Source organism: Cebus imitator, unplaced genomic scaffold, assembly GCF_001604975.1.
Source record: "Cebus imitator isolate Cc_AM_T3 unplaced genomic scaffold, Cebus_imitator-1.0 Scaffold39, whole genome shotgun sequence".
In the NCBI taxonomy this organism is placed as follows: domain Eukaryota; kingdom Metazoa; phylum Chordata; class Mammalia; order Primates; family Cebidae; genus Cebus; species Cebus imitator.
Window position 1 is genome coordinate 408631 of NW_016107354.1, and position 15368 is coordinate 423998.

Genomic DNA, 15368 nt, shown 5'->3' on the forward strand with positions numbered 1-15368 from the left:
AACAAGAGTGAAACTCCATCTCAAAAAAAAAAAAAAAAAACTAACTATAATCACATTGCCCATACATTTTGTATTCTGCTTTTCCCCACTTAACTTTATCTTATATCCTCACATGTGGTTATGACCTTTATTCACTAAGCCATTCTCCTGTTTTTGAGCGTTGAAGTTGTTTCTGCCATTATATTTTGGTGGCCATTAGAGACAGGGGTGTAAAAAAGTGTTTGCACATACAGCCTTTTGTTTCTGTTATTTGGCAGTTCTTCTTAGGAATGGGATTGTTGTGTCATAAGATTTGAATACTTTTATTATTCTTATTGCTAAATTGCCCCGAACCTTTCTTTAAAAAGGGATTCTTGTTTATTGAAGTGGTATAACTACTTTTGGAATGAAAACCAGTTATTTTTGTGTATGGATTGCTAACTTAAAAGATGTATATTTGTTTTTCAGAATCTGATCAATAAAATGTGGCTTGGGGTCCCATCTCAGGATAAGATGGAAATCCGTAGCTGCCTGCCCAAACTCCTTTTGGCTCACCATAAAACCTTACCTTACTTTATACGGAACAAGCTCTGCAAAGTTATTGTTGATATTGGACGTCAGGATTGGCCCATGTTCTACCACGACTTTTTTACTAACATTTTACAGGTAAGGATATACCTAAGGAAACTATCTTGTAAGTAGTTTGTTTGTTAAAGTGCTTATTTCCTTGTCCTGAAGAGGACTTTAAAGATTAGCATTTTGGAACTGCAGTAGTGAGGTTATTGTAGGACAGATTGTTGCATTCATTTAACTTCATATTTCTAAGGCATATTGTATCTTTGTGCGGTGAAGAAAGCAGGCAGGGGGTAGAGGGAAGACCTAATCTCTTTGTTAACCTCTTGTGCAATTCTGTTCAGCCAGGATTTGAAAGCCTGTTAGGTGCTGTATCAGATGTTGTGGGTACAAGGGTAAGATCTTCAGTAGTTTCAGAATTTAGTGGGGGAAATAGCTGTGCAAACAGTAATTATTCAACAATATGGTGATTTTTGTGGAAGTATATGCAGAATGCTGTTGTGGCATAGCGTGTAGACCTGGTGGTGTTGGGCTGAGATGTGAGATGGTGAAGTAGTAGAGCAAGCGGCTAGATTGATGGGCAGAGGCCAGTCCAGGAAGAGTTGGAGGGTTCCATGGTGCAATTCATAGTCCTTCCTAGGGAGCTAATGAAAAGTTTTGAGAAGGGAGAAAACATGGCCACATGTTTATGATGGAATGAGGACTAGTAGCTGGGGTCTGGTTTGCAGAGGGATGAGGTGAGAAGGAAGGAGGCAGGATGAAGAGGATCTAAGCCAAAAGGAGACGACCTGGTAGGTGGAGGTGAGGCACCCAGGGGACAGGGGCAGGAGGCCAGTGACCCTAGGTGAGAGGGGACAGAAGGGAGGAATCTAGAATGACTTCTAGTTTTCTGGCTCAGATAGATTTTTCAGGCCAAGGTTGAAAGAAGGGGAATGAGTTTGGGCAGAAGATGGTGAATTCATTTTGTTAGAAAATGCATTTAAAATTTGTGTGTTCCTTCTGTGTAATAACTAGTGAGACATTAGGAAGTGTGGTTCTGGGTTCAGGATTTAGAAGTCAGAAGGGAGTAGTTGGGACCTAAAAGCTATGAGGGAGATGCTATTGCTCATTTCCTGTGATGAAGTTGGAAACATTTTCATGTTATTGAGCTAATCTTGGGTATGCAGGAAATGGGTATTATATACAATTTATAGAAATAAAGTTCTTTGAAAATTGGTTGTAGTCTCAGTCACTGTAGGATTTTCCAGAAAAATATCATTTCTAATGTTCTGCCTGCTCTTCATATAAACCATTTTAATGATGCAGCAATTAAAAAAGAATTCAGTATCCACAGTGCGTCTCTCATATAGTCACTCAGAGGGGCACAAAAATTCTGCACTTAGTTTTGTTTTGTATAGTGCTTCATTTATCTAGAGATTTATGGGATTGTTACTGCAAAGGAGATTCATGCCTTTATTCAAATAGTCAACTGTTTGTTGAACACTAAGTACCTGAGGGGATATAGTAATGAACAAACACCAAACTGCCTTCTTGGAGTTTCCTATCTCAGGACAGGGACAGGGGCATCAACAAACAATAAGCAGGCATTTATAAGCATTATGATGAAAATTCAATCCAGGGAAGGGCAAAGAAACTAGCGGGGGTTGTGTTTAGATGGCATGCTGGTAGAAGGCCTTTCGGGGACAGACATTTGAGCAGAAACTTGAGTAGGGGTGATGGGATGAACATAGGTATCTAGGGGAACAGTATTTTGGGCAGAGAGAATAGCAAGTGCAGAGAACCTGAGGAATGGCAATAGGCCAGTAGCCCTGGACCTGGGGGCATGAGGCGGGGGACATTTTCCTGCTGTCTGTCCCATATACTTGCCTTCACTCCAAGTTGAGGATGGTTATGGTGACTCTCTCTCTCTATGGTTCTCTTAAGTGGGAGCTAGGGAAGCCCACTGGAGACAGGAAACACCAAGAGGGTTGGGAGTCTAAGTGCATCTTTTCCTGGGTTTGTTAGTGGTACGTCCTGTGACAAGAAGCGAGGGACCTTGAGACAGAGAGTCACAGGTTTGATGATAGCAGGTGTGGAGGAGCTACAGTTCCACCACTGGGATTGGTCCCTTTGAAGAACAGACTGTTTCCTGGCTACATTTGAAGTATAATTATTTGTAACAAATGAGGATTTGGAAGGGCGCTTTTAGGTGAAGGGTTCCTGGAGGTTTAAAAAGGCTAGTTGTCCTCTGTTCTCCACTGCCTCCCCCTTCCAACCCCTTCAGAAATGACTCCTTTAACTTCATTTAGCTTTCGTGACTTTGAAACACCATAGAGTGGAAAGAGCCAGACTGTGAGGCAGCAGGTTTGAGTTCTGCACCCAACTTCGTGTAAAGTCATCTTTTTCTTTTCTTTTTTAATATGTAGAGATAGAGTCTCACTATGTTGTCCAAGCTGGTCTTAACCTTTTGGCCTCAAGTGATCCTCCTGCCTTGGCCTCTCAAAGTGCTAGGATTATAGGTGGGAACCGCTGCCCCAAGCCTGAAGTCCTCTTTGATTTTAGCAACTCCTCCCACTTACATAAACTTCTATTTCTTTCTTTGCAAAATGAGAGGGTTGGATGAAGTGATCTTTGAAACCCTTTCCAGTTGTGTTATGTCCTGCTTCTTATTTATTCTTGTGGACTAGACAATGGCATATAAGCCTTGTCAAGAATGATCAGTGCTCAATTGCCGACATTTCTGATAATAGAGTGGAGTCATCCCTTTGTATCTGTGGGGGATTGGTTCCAGGAACCCCTTGGATACCAAAATTCATGGATGCCAAAGTTCCTGATACAAAAAGGCATAGTTTGCATGTAACCTGTCACATCCTTTTGTATAGGTTAAACCGTCTCTAGATTACTTCTGATACCTAATACAATGTAAATGCTCTGTAAATAGTTGTTATACGGAATTGTTTAGGGAATAATGACAAGAAAAAACTGTCTATATTTAGTATAGATGTAGCTGTCCTTTTTCCTGATTATGTTCTATCTGTGGTTGTGTGAACCCTTGGATACAGAACTCATGTATATGGAGGGCTAACTGTAAACTTATTCTTCAGGTATTGGTAACTAATTCCAAACTGGTTCTGGAATCAATTTCACCATCACATGATCCTTTGAGTAAATCATCTAAAGGGTTTTTTCTTTTTTTTTTGGCTCATGATGTGTTTGCACTCTGGAGTGCATGGTTTTGTTTTTTTGAACTCTGACAGTTTGTTGGGTGGTAGCTATGCAGTTTTTGTTATAATTGTAGTGACCACCATAACCAGATAGAGAGGGGTTGATTTGGGCTTCCAGGAAGATACTTACCGTGCTGTGGGTTGGTTATACCCTTTCTAGGCTGCTGGAGAGGTACTCAAAATTGAAACCGACCCCTTTCCTTCCCACCTGCCTGCACATACGCCAGCACACACATGACACCAACAGTTCTAGAACCTGTTCTTTAAGTTCCTGAAGACTGCTGAGCAGAACCTGTGGTCACATTGTGCCTGGCGCCAGATACTTAAGGGGCAAGCAGCGTAGGAGAGAATTGCTGTTTCTTTTATTGGGTTGTATATGGAACCTTTTCAGAAGTTCACACTAGAAACCTGAACTTGTTCTTCAACCTACAGGAGCTTATTGCCTGTTAGATTGCAGAGATTACCTGTGTTACAAGCTTAAATTATAGATGTGAAGATGGTAAAGGAAACACCATTTTAATAAAAAGCTTTCTGGGTGCAAAACTAATGAGAAGACAAATTAACACATTTAACACGCTCTTTTTCAAGTAAAGAATAGCTTTCTTTTTTCATCTGGCTTCTTGCCTGACCTTCTCCCCTTCCTCTAAATGGTAAGAGAAAGGAGATCTTGCAGATAGATTTTCCATATCGTAGGGGATTTTTATTTCTGAGAATCACAGCATTTCATATTTATAGGAGAGTGTATATTGCCAAATGGGATATTTGGCGTTGTGAGTCATTTCCAGCTGAGAGAGTAAGAATGAGGACTGGAGGGGAAAACAGAGACGAAAGAGGTAGAGGAGAAAGAAAGGAATAGGAGGAAGTAATGGGAATCTTTTAGAATATAGACTGATAAGCCAAAGGTCTCCAAATGAAAGAGGTGCTCACTGAGGATCAGTTCTATTTCATTGTGTAAAGAAATTTCCTGTCCCTCCTACGCTGCATTATTTGAATTTAAGTCAGTGTTAGAAATAGTTGCAGTTTGTAGAAAACGAAAAGAAAAATTGTGGAGGATATACAAAGTTTTAGTGCTCAAGAGACCTGAATTTGTTGAGAGCATTTTAGATACATCATTCATTGCTGCTGGTTACCTAGTGCTGCTTCTGAAGACACTTGAATTTACCTTAAATTCCCATTATTGTGTACTTGTCCTGCTCTTTAGGGATGAGCTTTTCCTTGCTCTGTGATAAGGAGAGTTATTTGTAAGGTAAAGGAATGTACCCTGTATTTCCTTTTTTTTTTTGAGACAAAGTCTTGCTGTGTTGCCCAGGCTGGAGTACATTGGTGCGATCTCGGCTCACTGCAGCCTTTGCCTCCTGGGTTCAAGTGATCCTCTTGCCTCAGCCTCCTGAGTAGCTGGGATTACAGGTGCATGCCACCACGCCCAGCTAATTTTTTTTGTGTTTTTAGTAGAGATAGGGTTTCACCATGTTGGCCAGGCTAGTCTCAAACATCTGCCCTCGTGATCCGCCCGCCTCGGCCTTCCAAAGTGCTGGGATTACAGTCATGAGCCACCACGCCCAGTCAAGAGCATTGTTTTCTAGCTGTTTTTAAGTTCATGGTGTTAGAATTTTGTCCGTAAAATATGATGGAACGTATTTTGAATGGTTAAAAAGCTACCTAAATATCCTGTAAGTGAAGTTTCTAAAGTGTTGATTTATGTTCATATAAGATTAAACACACACAGATGCTTCACAGCTTTAATGCTACTGAGTCCTCTTTGTACTTTATGAGTCCAACACTCTGCTCAGAATGTGCTTTTTCCTGGCAGTTGATCCAGTCCCCTGTGACAACCCCCCTTGGGCTTATCATGTTGAAGACAACTTCAGAAGAGCTGGCTTGTCCTCGTGAGGACCTCAGTGTGGCTCGGAAGGAGGAGTTGCGGAAGCTGCTACTGGACCAGGTGCAGACAGTGCTTGGGCTACTGACAGGTGAGCAGTGTGGTAGTGCCCAGAGATCGAGGCCTGCCCACAGACGCCCAGAGTTCAGGCCTTGGCACTCAGCAGTTTTGGGCAGTTGTTTGTGCTGCTTCTGAGATGGCATGAAAATGGCAAGCTGCATTCCTAACACTTATAGCCCAGTGTCTAGCACACAGTAGGACCGCAAAATAGATTTGTACCTTATTTTCCTTGTAGTCTTTCACTAATTGGTCCTCCCTGTAACTGTGATCAGTGAGGTAGAGTCCAGGTCATAGGAGTATGCTTACAGTGCCGATCGCTACATGGTAAGTTAGGTGGGTGGCAAGCACTCTGTTTAAAATAATTTGAATTGAAGATCAGGAGAAGTTGGAGTAGGAGGCTGTGAACATTTCCCGTTCTGGGTTAGGAAGTGAGATGTGGTTGTGGAGCCAGCCCCTTGTGCACTAGGTTGTCGTTGTATGTAGCATTTTGTCTCTTCTGTTTGATGAGGGCCTTGTGACAAGGCGTAAAGGGTAAGAGTAAACAGAAAGCAAACCACAACCCGAGACAGGAAGGTAGGAGGAGAGGGGAGTATCTGGGGTGGCGTCTCTGTGCTGCTGTGAGACCTATTTGCTAGGGAGGCATGTATGCAGTGCCTGGCCATGAGGCCCTGGGGGTGCTGGGAGCTTGGGCTTGCTAGTTGAGGGAATCTTATAGTAAAAAGAAGCGTTTTTATCTCTTAACTCCTCTATCCAGGCTTCTTATATGACTAGGAACTTTGTTTTTTGTATCTCCAGTTTAGTGCTTGGCATGTGGTAGGCACTTAAAATTGGCTGAAAGAACCATTGATTTAAAAAGTAAACTTGGGTTAGTGCAGTGGCTCATGCCTGTAGTCCCAGTGCTTTAGGAGTCTGAGGTAGGAGGATCACTTGAGCCCAGGAGTTTGAGACCAGACTGTGCAACACATTGAGACCTCCATTTCTCGGGGCGGGGAAAATGTTAGGTGGGTGTGAGATGCAAGCCTATAGTCCCAGCTACTCAGGAGGCTAAAGCAGGCGATTGCTTGAGCTCAGGAGTTTGAGGCTGCACTCCAGCCTCGGTGACAGAGGATGATACCCTTTTTTTTTTTTTTTTTTTCCAAATCTTGATATTTGCCATCCCAGCCCTTCCCTAAAGCCCCAGGGGTGAACCTAAACCTTCAGAGTATTTATTCATTCAAAGCACTTTTTTTTTCTTTTTCCTTTCTTTTGAGCTAGGATCTCTCTCTGTTGCCCAGGCTAGAGTGCAGTGATGTGAACACTGCTCAGTGCAGCCTCAAATTTTGGGGCCTAAGCTATCCTTCCACCTCAGCCTTCCAAGAAGCCGGGACTACAGGCATGTGGCACCGTGCCTGGCTAATTTTTGTATTTTTAGTAGACACAGAGTCTCCCTGTATTGCCCAGGCTGATCTCTAACTCTTAGGCGCAAGTGATCTCCTGCTTTAGCTTCTGAAAGTGCTGAAACTACAGGCATGAGCCACTGTGCCTGGCTTCAAGCACATTTTTTGACACCACAACTAAATGTTAAATTTCTAATGTTAGGGACCATGTTTTATAACTCTGTGTTCTACTGTGCCTAGCAGTATATTAAATATTTAAAAAATAGAGATAAAATTCATCATTTTAAAATGCGGTATTGACTGGCTTTTAGTACATTCTTGAGGTTGTGCAGCCTTCACCACTATCTAATTCCAGAACATTGTCATCACTCTAAAAGAAGCCTCGTACTCATTAGCAGTACCCTCCATTCTCCTCTCCCCCAGTCCCTGGCATTCACTAATCTACTTAGTCTGTCTCTATGGATTTGCCTTTTTTGGAATTCTCATAAAAATGAAAGCATACAGTATGTGATCTTTTGTGTTTGGCTTCTTTCACTTAGCATAATGTTTTCAATATTTATCCAGGTTTTAATATGAAAAATTTGAGAAAAAGATATTTTCAGAAGCCTTTATGATCACCTTATGTTCCCGGTTCTGTAGGTACAAAGAGGAACAAAACACAGTTCCCACCCTTGGGTAATTTACTCTTGAGCGGGAAGAGACAAGTAAATGGTTAAAGGTGTTTTAAAAGCTATAATAGAGTCATGTTTTATGTGCAGCAATTCCGGGAGGAGGTGACAGCTGAATGGAATTTTGAGGGACAGGCATGTGGCGTTTAGTCTAGTGGTGGAAAGGTCAAGTTGAAATTGGGAGGAGGAGAGCAGGTCAGAGGTTGAGGGGGGACACATGTAGAAGGAACAGCAGATGGTTGAGCATAGCGAGGCCACACCTGTGGGGTGGGCTGAAGGCTGGGTCAAGTGAGGCTACATGAGGCCAGCAGAGGCCAGGATTTCTGGCCTGTTTTTTGCGTGAGGAACGAAAGAGGATTGGTAGCAGGTTTGTGGGGAACGAAAAGTTGTGTTTGGGATATGCACATAGTGTTGTCCAGGAAGCAGGTGGACATGCAGCTCTGTGATTGTGTTGCCTTATTTCTGGAGCCCCCATCATATGACACAGAGCTTGGTGTATATATTGAAGGTGAGTTTGGGCCAAGAATGAGAGACTTGAGAAGCTTCAGAATATATTTTCTTGAAACCATGGCAGTGGATGAGTCACTTTAGCAGTGAAAGTGAAATGAGAGGAGAAGCAGGCCAGTAAGGGAACCTGGGGAAACATGCATGTTTAAGTGACTCATGGGCAGAGAATGGAGGTAATAGTGAAAGGGATGGAATCGAGTTCAAAGAAACCGGAGAAAAGCCAGGAAAGAGTGGTGCTTCGTGCTCAGAGAAGGGTTTAGGCTATGGCCTGTAATGGTCAAGGAGGATGGGGATTAAGTGACTGGTGAGTGGACACAGCAACCAGGTGACTCTGGCAAAGAGCAGTGCTGGAGGCAACAGTGGGGAGAGGCCACACTGCAAGGCCACAGTGAAGCAGTGGAGAGCCAAAAGATAGCTGTGAAGTCCAGAGGCACAGCCGCTAGCTGGAGGAGGACGTGGTCAAGAGAGGGATGTTCAAATACTGATGTTCGATCAAAGGTATCAAGAAACTTTCTCTAAATCTGATTTTTATCTGCTGGACATTATTTCTCTTATAACTCTGTTTCTCCTTTCTTGGTAGGTATCTTGGAGACTGTCTGGGACAAACACAGTGTTACTGCTGCCACTCCACCACCATCCCCAACCTCAGGAGACAGTGGTATGGTCTGCCTGCCAGCCAAGGCATTCTTCTTTTAAAATGTAATTGGGGGCAGGTGTGGTCACTTGCACCTGTAGTCCTCCGTACTGAGGAGGCTGAGGTAGGAGGATCACTAGAGGCCAAGAGTTTGAGACCAATCTGGGCAACATAGAGTCCATCTCTATTTTTAAAATTTACATTAAAAAATAGTCCTTTTGATCATCTGCCAAAAAAAAAAAAAGTCCTAGGTTGTTGCCCTCATTTTTTTCTTTTTCTCAAATGTCATGTCTATGTGCTTGTGCTGAGATTGGTATGAGCCTTTGGGCTCACACGTCTGCTTGTCCTTCTGCAGGGGTGGCAGGAGGTGGGCAGCAGCCCGAAGGAGAGGACATAGAAATAGGAATGTTGAGTGCGTTCTTCCTCGTTGGACTCACGTTGGCCAAGCCAGAGTGGGGACCAGGATGCAGTAGTTAACATTGAATCGGCATTGGTTAGGAGTCATTTGGTAAAGCCAAGTGTATTTGCAGAGGCTATTAAATAGTTTACTGGTTGCTATTGTTATTGTCCACAGTTATATTAATTAATATCTGCTTCAGAGTTCAGAGTGCTGTTCATCTAAAGATGGCTACTTTCAAGGATGGATGGAAAGAGGAAATTGCATCTGAACAGGAACTTTAGTTTCTAAATGCTGCTGTTTACACTAAATGATCACAAATGCTTTTCCAGCAGAGTATGTCCTGTGAATTGGCACATATTTCTTCCTCTACTGTAAAGGTCAATGTGGCTACTGAGAAATATTCCCACATCTTCTCCTTTACTTCAAGGAGATAGGCTGTTGACATCAGACATCTCTAAGCCCAAGCTGTTTTATGTAGCCTGCTCTTAATATGTGGAAGTTGAAATTCTTACAGGGTTACTCTAGAATTAGAAATATATCAGGAAGTTTTGAGGAGTGCTCTTAGTGCCCTGGTTATTACAAATTTTCTTTATCTTACTTGGATTAAAAATTATTAGCAGGCCATTTGTCATACTGCTTAGATTAAAAAATAGAGCTCTAGAGCACATTATGAGCTCATAGGAAATGGAACTTTGTATTTGGTGGCAGACATTTATTCTTTAGGTAGATATTTGAGGTGGCTCAGCAGATTTATATTTTGCGGTATCTGGATGATTAAAGAAACATTTGGAGATTCAGAGGTTTGATTTTATGAGTGAACGAATACCTTGGAGTATCCACAGTTAAGTTTGTCATTTCATGTAAATTCTGTTTGCAAAGATTAGTTCTTTTTTTGAGACAAGGTCTTCTCTGTCACCCAGACTGGAGTGCAGTGGCAGTGATCATGACTCACTGCAGCCTGGAATCCCTGGGCTCCAGCGATCCTCCCATCTCAGCCTCCCAAGTAGCTGGGACCACAGGTGTGCACCAACATGCCCAGCTATTTTTGTATTTTTTGTAGAGATGGGGTTTTGCTGTGTTGCCCAGGCTGGTCTCAAAACTCTTGAGCTTAAGCGATCTGCCTGCCTCAGCCTTTCAAATTGCTGGGATTACAGGTGCGAGCCACCATACCCAGCCAAGATTAGTTCTTTGGAGTTAGATTTGTTTTAGACACTTAAATACTTGGTATGTAGTTTGTTAACAGCAGCAGTTTATCGTAGAAGAAACACTTGTTTGTGTTTCACTTGGCTTCATCCAGAGAGGTTCTGAGCTAACTCAGTTTATACTTTGATAGGCTCTATTTTCCTAAGGTCACGTTGGGGAATGTCAGATAATACAAACCAGAAGTATGTGCTTACCTCTTTTATGTGTTGCCTAGGTTTTATGAGGCTGGGCGGAATAAAATGTGAACTAACTTGACATTTGCATGGAACAAAACCTAAAATATAGTGCCTATTTCTTGAGAATTGCCTCTTAAAATTTTTTGAAGTGTTGGATTTTTGTATTTAAGAAACAGCAAAATAAATTGAGCCTATGGGGTGCCCAGGGAGTTATGTAAGCTTTTAAGCTGGTGTACTTCCCCTTTAAAAAAAATTGCACCTTCATTTGTTAAAATATATTTTTTTTCTTTTTATGGTAATGTAAGTGAAGTCATTAGATCTTTGGACAGTGCTGATGATGTAATCATCATTCATTTTGGTGCTTTTGCTCAACTCTTTTTGTGCACTTAAGACACAAAGTTAAGCAGTAAAACTTCCAAAAAATTGTTTTGCTTTCTTGACCATATCAGTTTTCTAGAGAAAATTTATTCTGAGAAACCGAAGGGCCCAGTGAAGCAAGCAAACAAACTCCTTAGCACACCCCAGCTCAGCCCTTGCGGGACTCTCCCGCCCTGCCCTTCAGGGTTAGTAGCCCCCTGAGGCTTGTGGTTTTCTTTTCTCCGTATACTTTCTCTTAATACTAGTTTCTGCAACAACTCCTGTAATAGCCTGGATGTAGAAAAAGGTTTGAAGGTATGTGTGGTTTATTTCTCAGCATAGTTCCCCAGACTGTTACCTGAACTCCTAAACCAGCTGCAGTAGTGATCACTCACCTCATTAGACCAGACTGCTGTGAAACACAGGATGGTCCATCTCTTGCTTACAAACAAGGAAGCTTGCCAGGGGTTGCATCGCCAGTGAACAGAGTGGGCACATGAACCCCTACCAGAACCTAGAATTCCAAGTCTAGGTGCGCAGTCATCATCCTAGCTGTACCTTCTTGGTTGTTCTCACCAGTTCTGTCCAATTCCTTCCCCTGGTTTCGAATCTTACTTACTCTGTGACCTTGAGTGGGTCCTTTACCTTCTCTGACCACTGATGTCCTTGACTATAAAAAGAGAATAGCTTCCTCTGAGGATAAATGAGGGAAGATGTGGGCATTGCCCCCCACCTGCTGAGGCTGTTTCTTCCTGCTGCGCTTGTGCAGCCTCCTCATCGTCCTTTGTCTCCTCTCTCTTCACTTCTCTTTGCTTGGACCAATGGGAAAAAAAGTGCACAGAATGAGATTATGTGACTACGGCAATTCTGAGTTAGCTTTGATTGTTCTGCAGTAAAATGAAGGGACCATATCGTTCCCGTGCACATGGTATGTAGTTTCAAATGTAGATCTGTACATACGTGATGATGAAAAATTCTTCAGGGTGAGGATATATCAGAGAGCATGAATTGAGGCCAGTACTTCCTGCTTCCTCCCAAACTCTTAACAACTTGCATATCTTCATGCAAACGTTTTCCTGTATTCCTGCCTATAGAAAGGTGGGACTTGGGAGGGTCACTTACAACTCCTGTGACCTTATTTTCTCCTCCAAGGGCTCCCTGAATAGTGTTCCCCCATTTTACTGGACCATGGCTGCAGTTAGTTCTATGGTTTGTCCTGCAGCGGATATTTGACAGTGTCTGGTTAACACGACTGTAGAAGTGCTATTGGCATCTAGTGAGTGGAGGCCAGGGTGCTGCTGAACACCCCGCAGCATGCACGGGACCAAAGAATGATCTAGCCCCAGATGCAAGTAGAGCTGAGGTTGAGAAACCCTAAGTTAGTAAATATACAATTTTGGGAAACACATGAAGTTTCAATAATTAAAAAGCTTTGTATGAAAGTTTATTACAGGGCTGGGCGTGGTGGCTCAAGCCTGTAAATCCCAGCACTTTGGGGGGCCGAGGTGAGAGGATCACTTGAGCTTAGGAGTTTGGCAACTTCTGTGTTGTATACACATACACATACACATACACATAACACATACACATACACATACACATACAGGCATGGTGGCTCCTGCCTGTAGTCCCAGTTACTTGGGAGGGTGAGGTGGAAGGATCACTTGAGTCCAGGGGGTTGAGGCAGCAGTGAGCCTTGATTGTACCACTGTATTCATGCCTGGGCAACAGATCAAGACCCTGTCACCAAAAAAAATTACAAATACCCAACCATGTATTCATTCCTTCTAAGTCAGTAAATGCACCAGAATTGTCTACACAGCTCTGTGGGGATTGGTGCATATCACTGCCAGGTCACAGGTTTGTAATCAAGCTATCCTCTTCCACAGAGAACTTGGTAAACCTCTCTTAGGTTTGCATTGGAAATGGCTGCCACATGAAGCAGAATCTGTTTTGTGGTGATTCCTTCTACCTTGATTACAGTGTAATTTTTGAAAAACACTTTTGTCATCCACTAAAATACCTTGACATACTTTAAGTAAAATCATTTTTATGGAGAAACAGCCTTTTAACAGGTTCTTCTCCCTGGCCCCAACCTTTTTAGGCAGATGAGTTGTGATATACTTCTTAGCAGATGCTGACTTCCATGACCATGGTCCTGCTACGTTCTTTCTTTGAGGACAAAAGTAATCACAGGTCATTCATATCCACCTTTTCGCCTTTGCATAATCTTGTTCAGTCTTTGTCTTCACATATTTGTCTTTCGATGCTTACAGTCATGGTGTACACGTGCTATTTCACGTATGATTTTGGACCATGCATATTTTTCTGTATTTATTTTATCTCTCTTTTTTAATACAGAGGAGAACAATTAAGAATATTTTTCTGTATTTAAATATTAGCTTTCTTATTGCTCATTTTTCCTGGTTGCATAATCTTTCCAGTGAACTTGCTTTTTGGAAGGGAACACTGGTTTTGAGGCCAAACCCTAGTTTGGTTTCATTTCTACCTCATGGTAGCAAAGGGACTTGGGGAAACACCTGGTCTGTCTGTGCCTTGGTTATTTTAATGGTCTGCAAATATGAGTAACAATACCTGCCTTAGAGTTGTGAGTATTAAATAAGACTATGCATATAGTTTTCAGTGTAGGGTCAAGCAAATAATCACACAGCAGACTGCAGCTGTTACTGCTTTTACTATATTATTATGGATGTTTTGCTTTTTTCCTTTTAGTGATCCATTCTGGAAAGTCTTCTGAGCCATATTCTAGGGACAGCTTTTAAATCTGCTTTTCCTTTTTTTTTTTGGCTCCTCATAAACCAACTTGAAAAGTCCACTTTAAGAATGGAGCTTAAACCCCTTGCTAATAAAATCACAAAATCCTCAGTATAATAGCAGGAGGAGGTTGCGGCTGAGAAAGGCTAGCCAACTTATTCATGTTCATCCAGCGTTAGTACTAGGCCTCAGTTCTTAATAAGCCTAGGGACCCCTGGAAGTACTCTGGACCCTCTGGGGAGTCCCAAAGGCCAGGTATGTGTTCATAAAAATACTAAGACATTGTTTGTCATTTTTATTCTCATTCTCTCATGAGTATATGAAGAAAAAAGTTAATTCCAGATTCCACATTGCAGTTAATCAGTCAGAAATTACTATTCATCAGATTTTAATGTAATATTATAGAATAGCCACAGTTATTTGAGAAGGTCACTAAAAGCCATTGACCATTTGTAGTTGCATATCTGTGTGAAGCTGCATTTTTTTCAGTGAAAAAAGCCTATTGCAAAAGAGTGAAGGCGAAGCAGTTGAGAGAGTCTAGTTATCTTTTAAACCAGCCACTAAAGAGATTTCAAAAATACAAAAACAGTACTACTACACTTTGGGAGGCCGAGGTGGGTGGATCACCTGAGGTCAGGAGTTCGAGACCAGCCAGACCAATGTGGAGAAACCCCGTCTCTACTAAAAATACAAAATTAGCTAGGCATGTTGGCACAGGCCTGTAATTCCACCTACTGGGGAAGGAGGTTGAGGCAGGAGAATCACTTGAACCTGGGGAGTGGAGGTTGCAGTGAGCCAAGATTGTGCCATTGCACTCCAGCCTGGGCAACAAGAGCAAAACTTAAAACAAAACAAGACAAAACAAAAAACAGTACTGTTCTTCTCAGTAATTATTTTTGGGTGAAATACAGCCTTTTTTTTTTTTTTTTTTTTTTTTAAATGTTATTTATGCTTACATGATGGCTTTATAATTAAATGAATTAAATATTGAAACATTTCCCAGCTTTAATTTCTAATTTGGCAAATATCAGTAGAAGTAACCCTCATGAGAACTTTCTGTTTGGGATGCTCAGTAGTTTTTAAGAGTGAGGACTTCTGAAACCCAAACATTTGAGACCTAGTGCTATAAAGTAAAAAATAAAATGTAAATATTTACCCCAATATCTCATATAGAAGGAACATCAAATAATATTTGATCATTCCAGACATCTCTCCACAGAGATAAGACAGATAAAAAGACAAAAATGGCATCCAATTTTATAGTTGTTGGTTTTATTAACAAATTTTAGTTTAACCTGAATTTTTTTTTTTTTTTGAGACAGTAGTCTGTCTCTGTCTCGATCTTGGCTCACTGCAACCTTCGTCTCCTGGGTTCAAGTGATTCTCATGCCTTAGCCTCCCGAGTAGCTGGGATTACAGGTGCTTGCCACCACACCCGGCTAATTTTTTTGTATTTTTAGTAGAGATGAGGTTTCACTGTGTTAGCCAGGATGGTCTCAATCTCCTGACCTCATGATTCGCCCACCTCGGCCTCCCAAAATGCTGGGATTACAGGCATGAGCCACTGTGCCCAGCCCT

At 42.0% G+C, this 15368-nt stretch overlaps 1 protein-coding gene across 2 annotated transcripts in view; it reads left to right on the forward strand.

Annotated features, from left to right (window-relative positions):
• The window catches only part of XPO6 (exportin 6), a 123208-nt gene that overhangs the window by 49789 nt on the left and 58051 nt on the right, over positions 1 to 15368 (forward strand). For both annotated transcript variants that reach the window (XM_017525721.2, XM_017525723.2), the window contains exons 4-6: positions 448 to 645; positions 5566 to 5725; positions 8826 to 8903. In XM_017525721.2, the coding sequence (XP_017381210.1) occupies positions 448 to 645; positions 5566 to 5725; positions 8826 to 8903 (436 nt within the window). The remainder of the gene's footprint in view (positions 1 to 447; positions 646 to 5565; positions 5726 to 8825; positions 8904 to 15368) is intronic.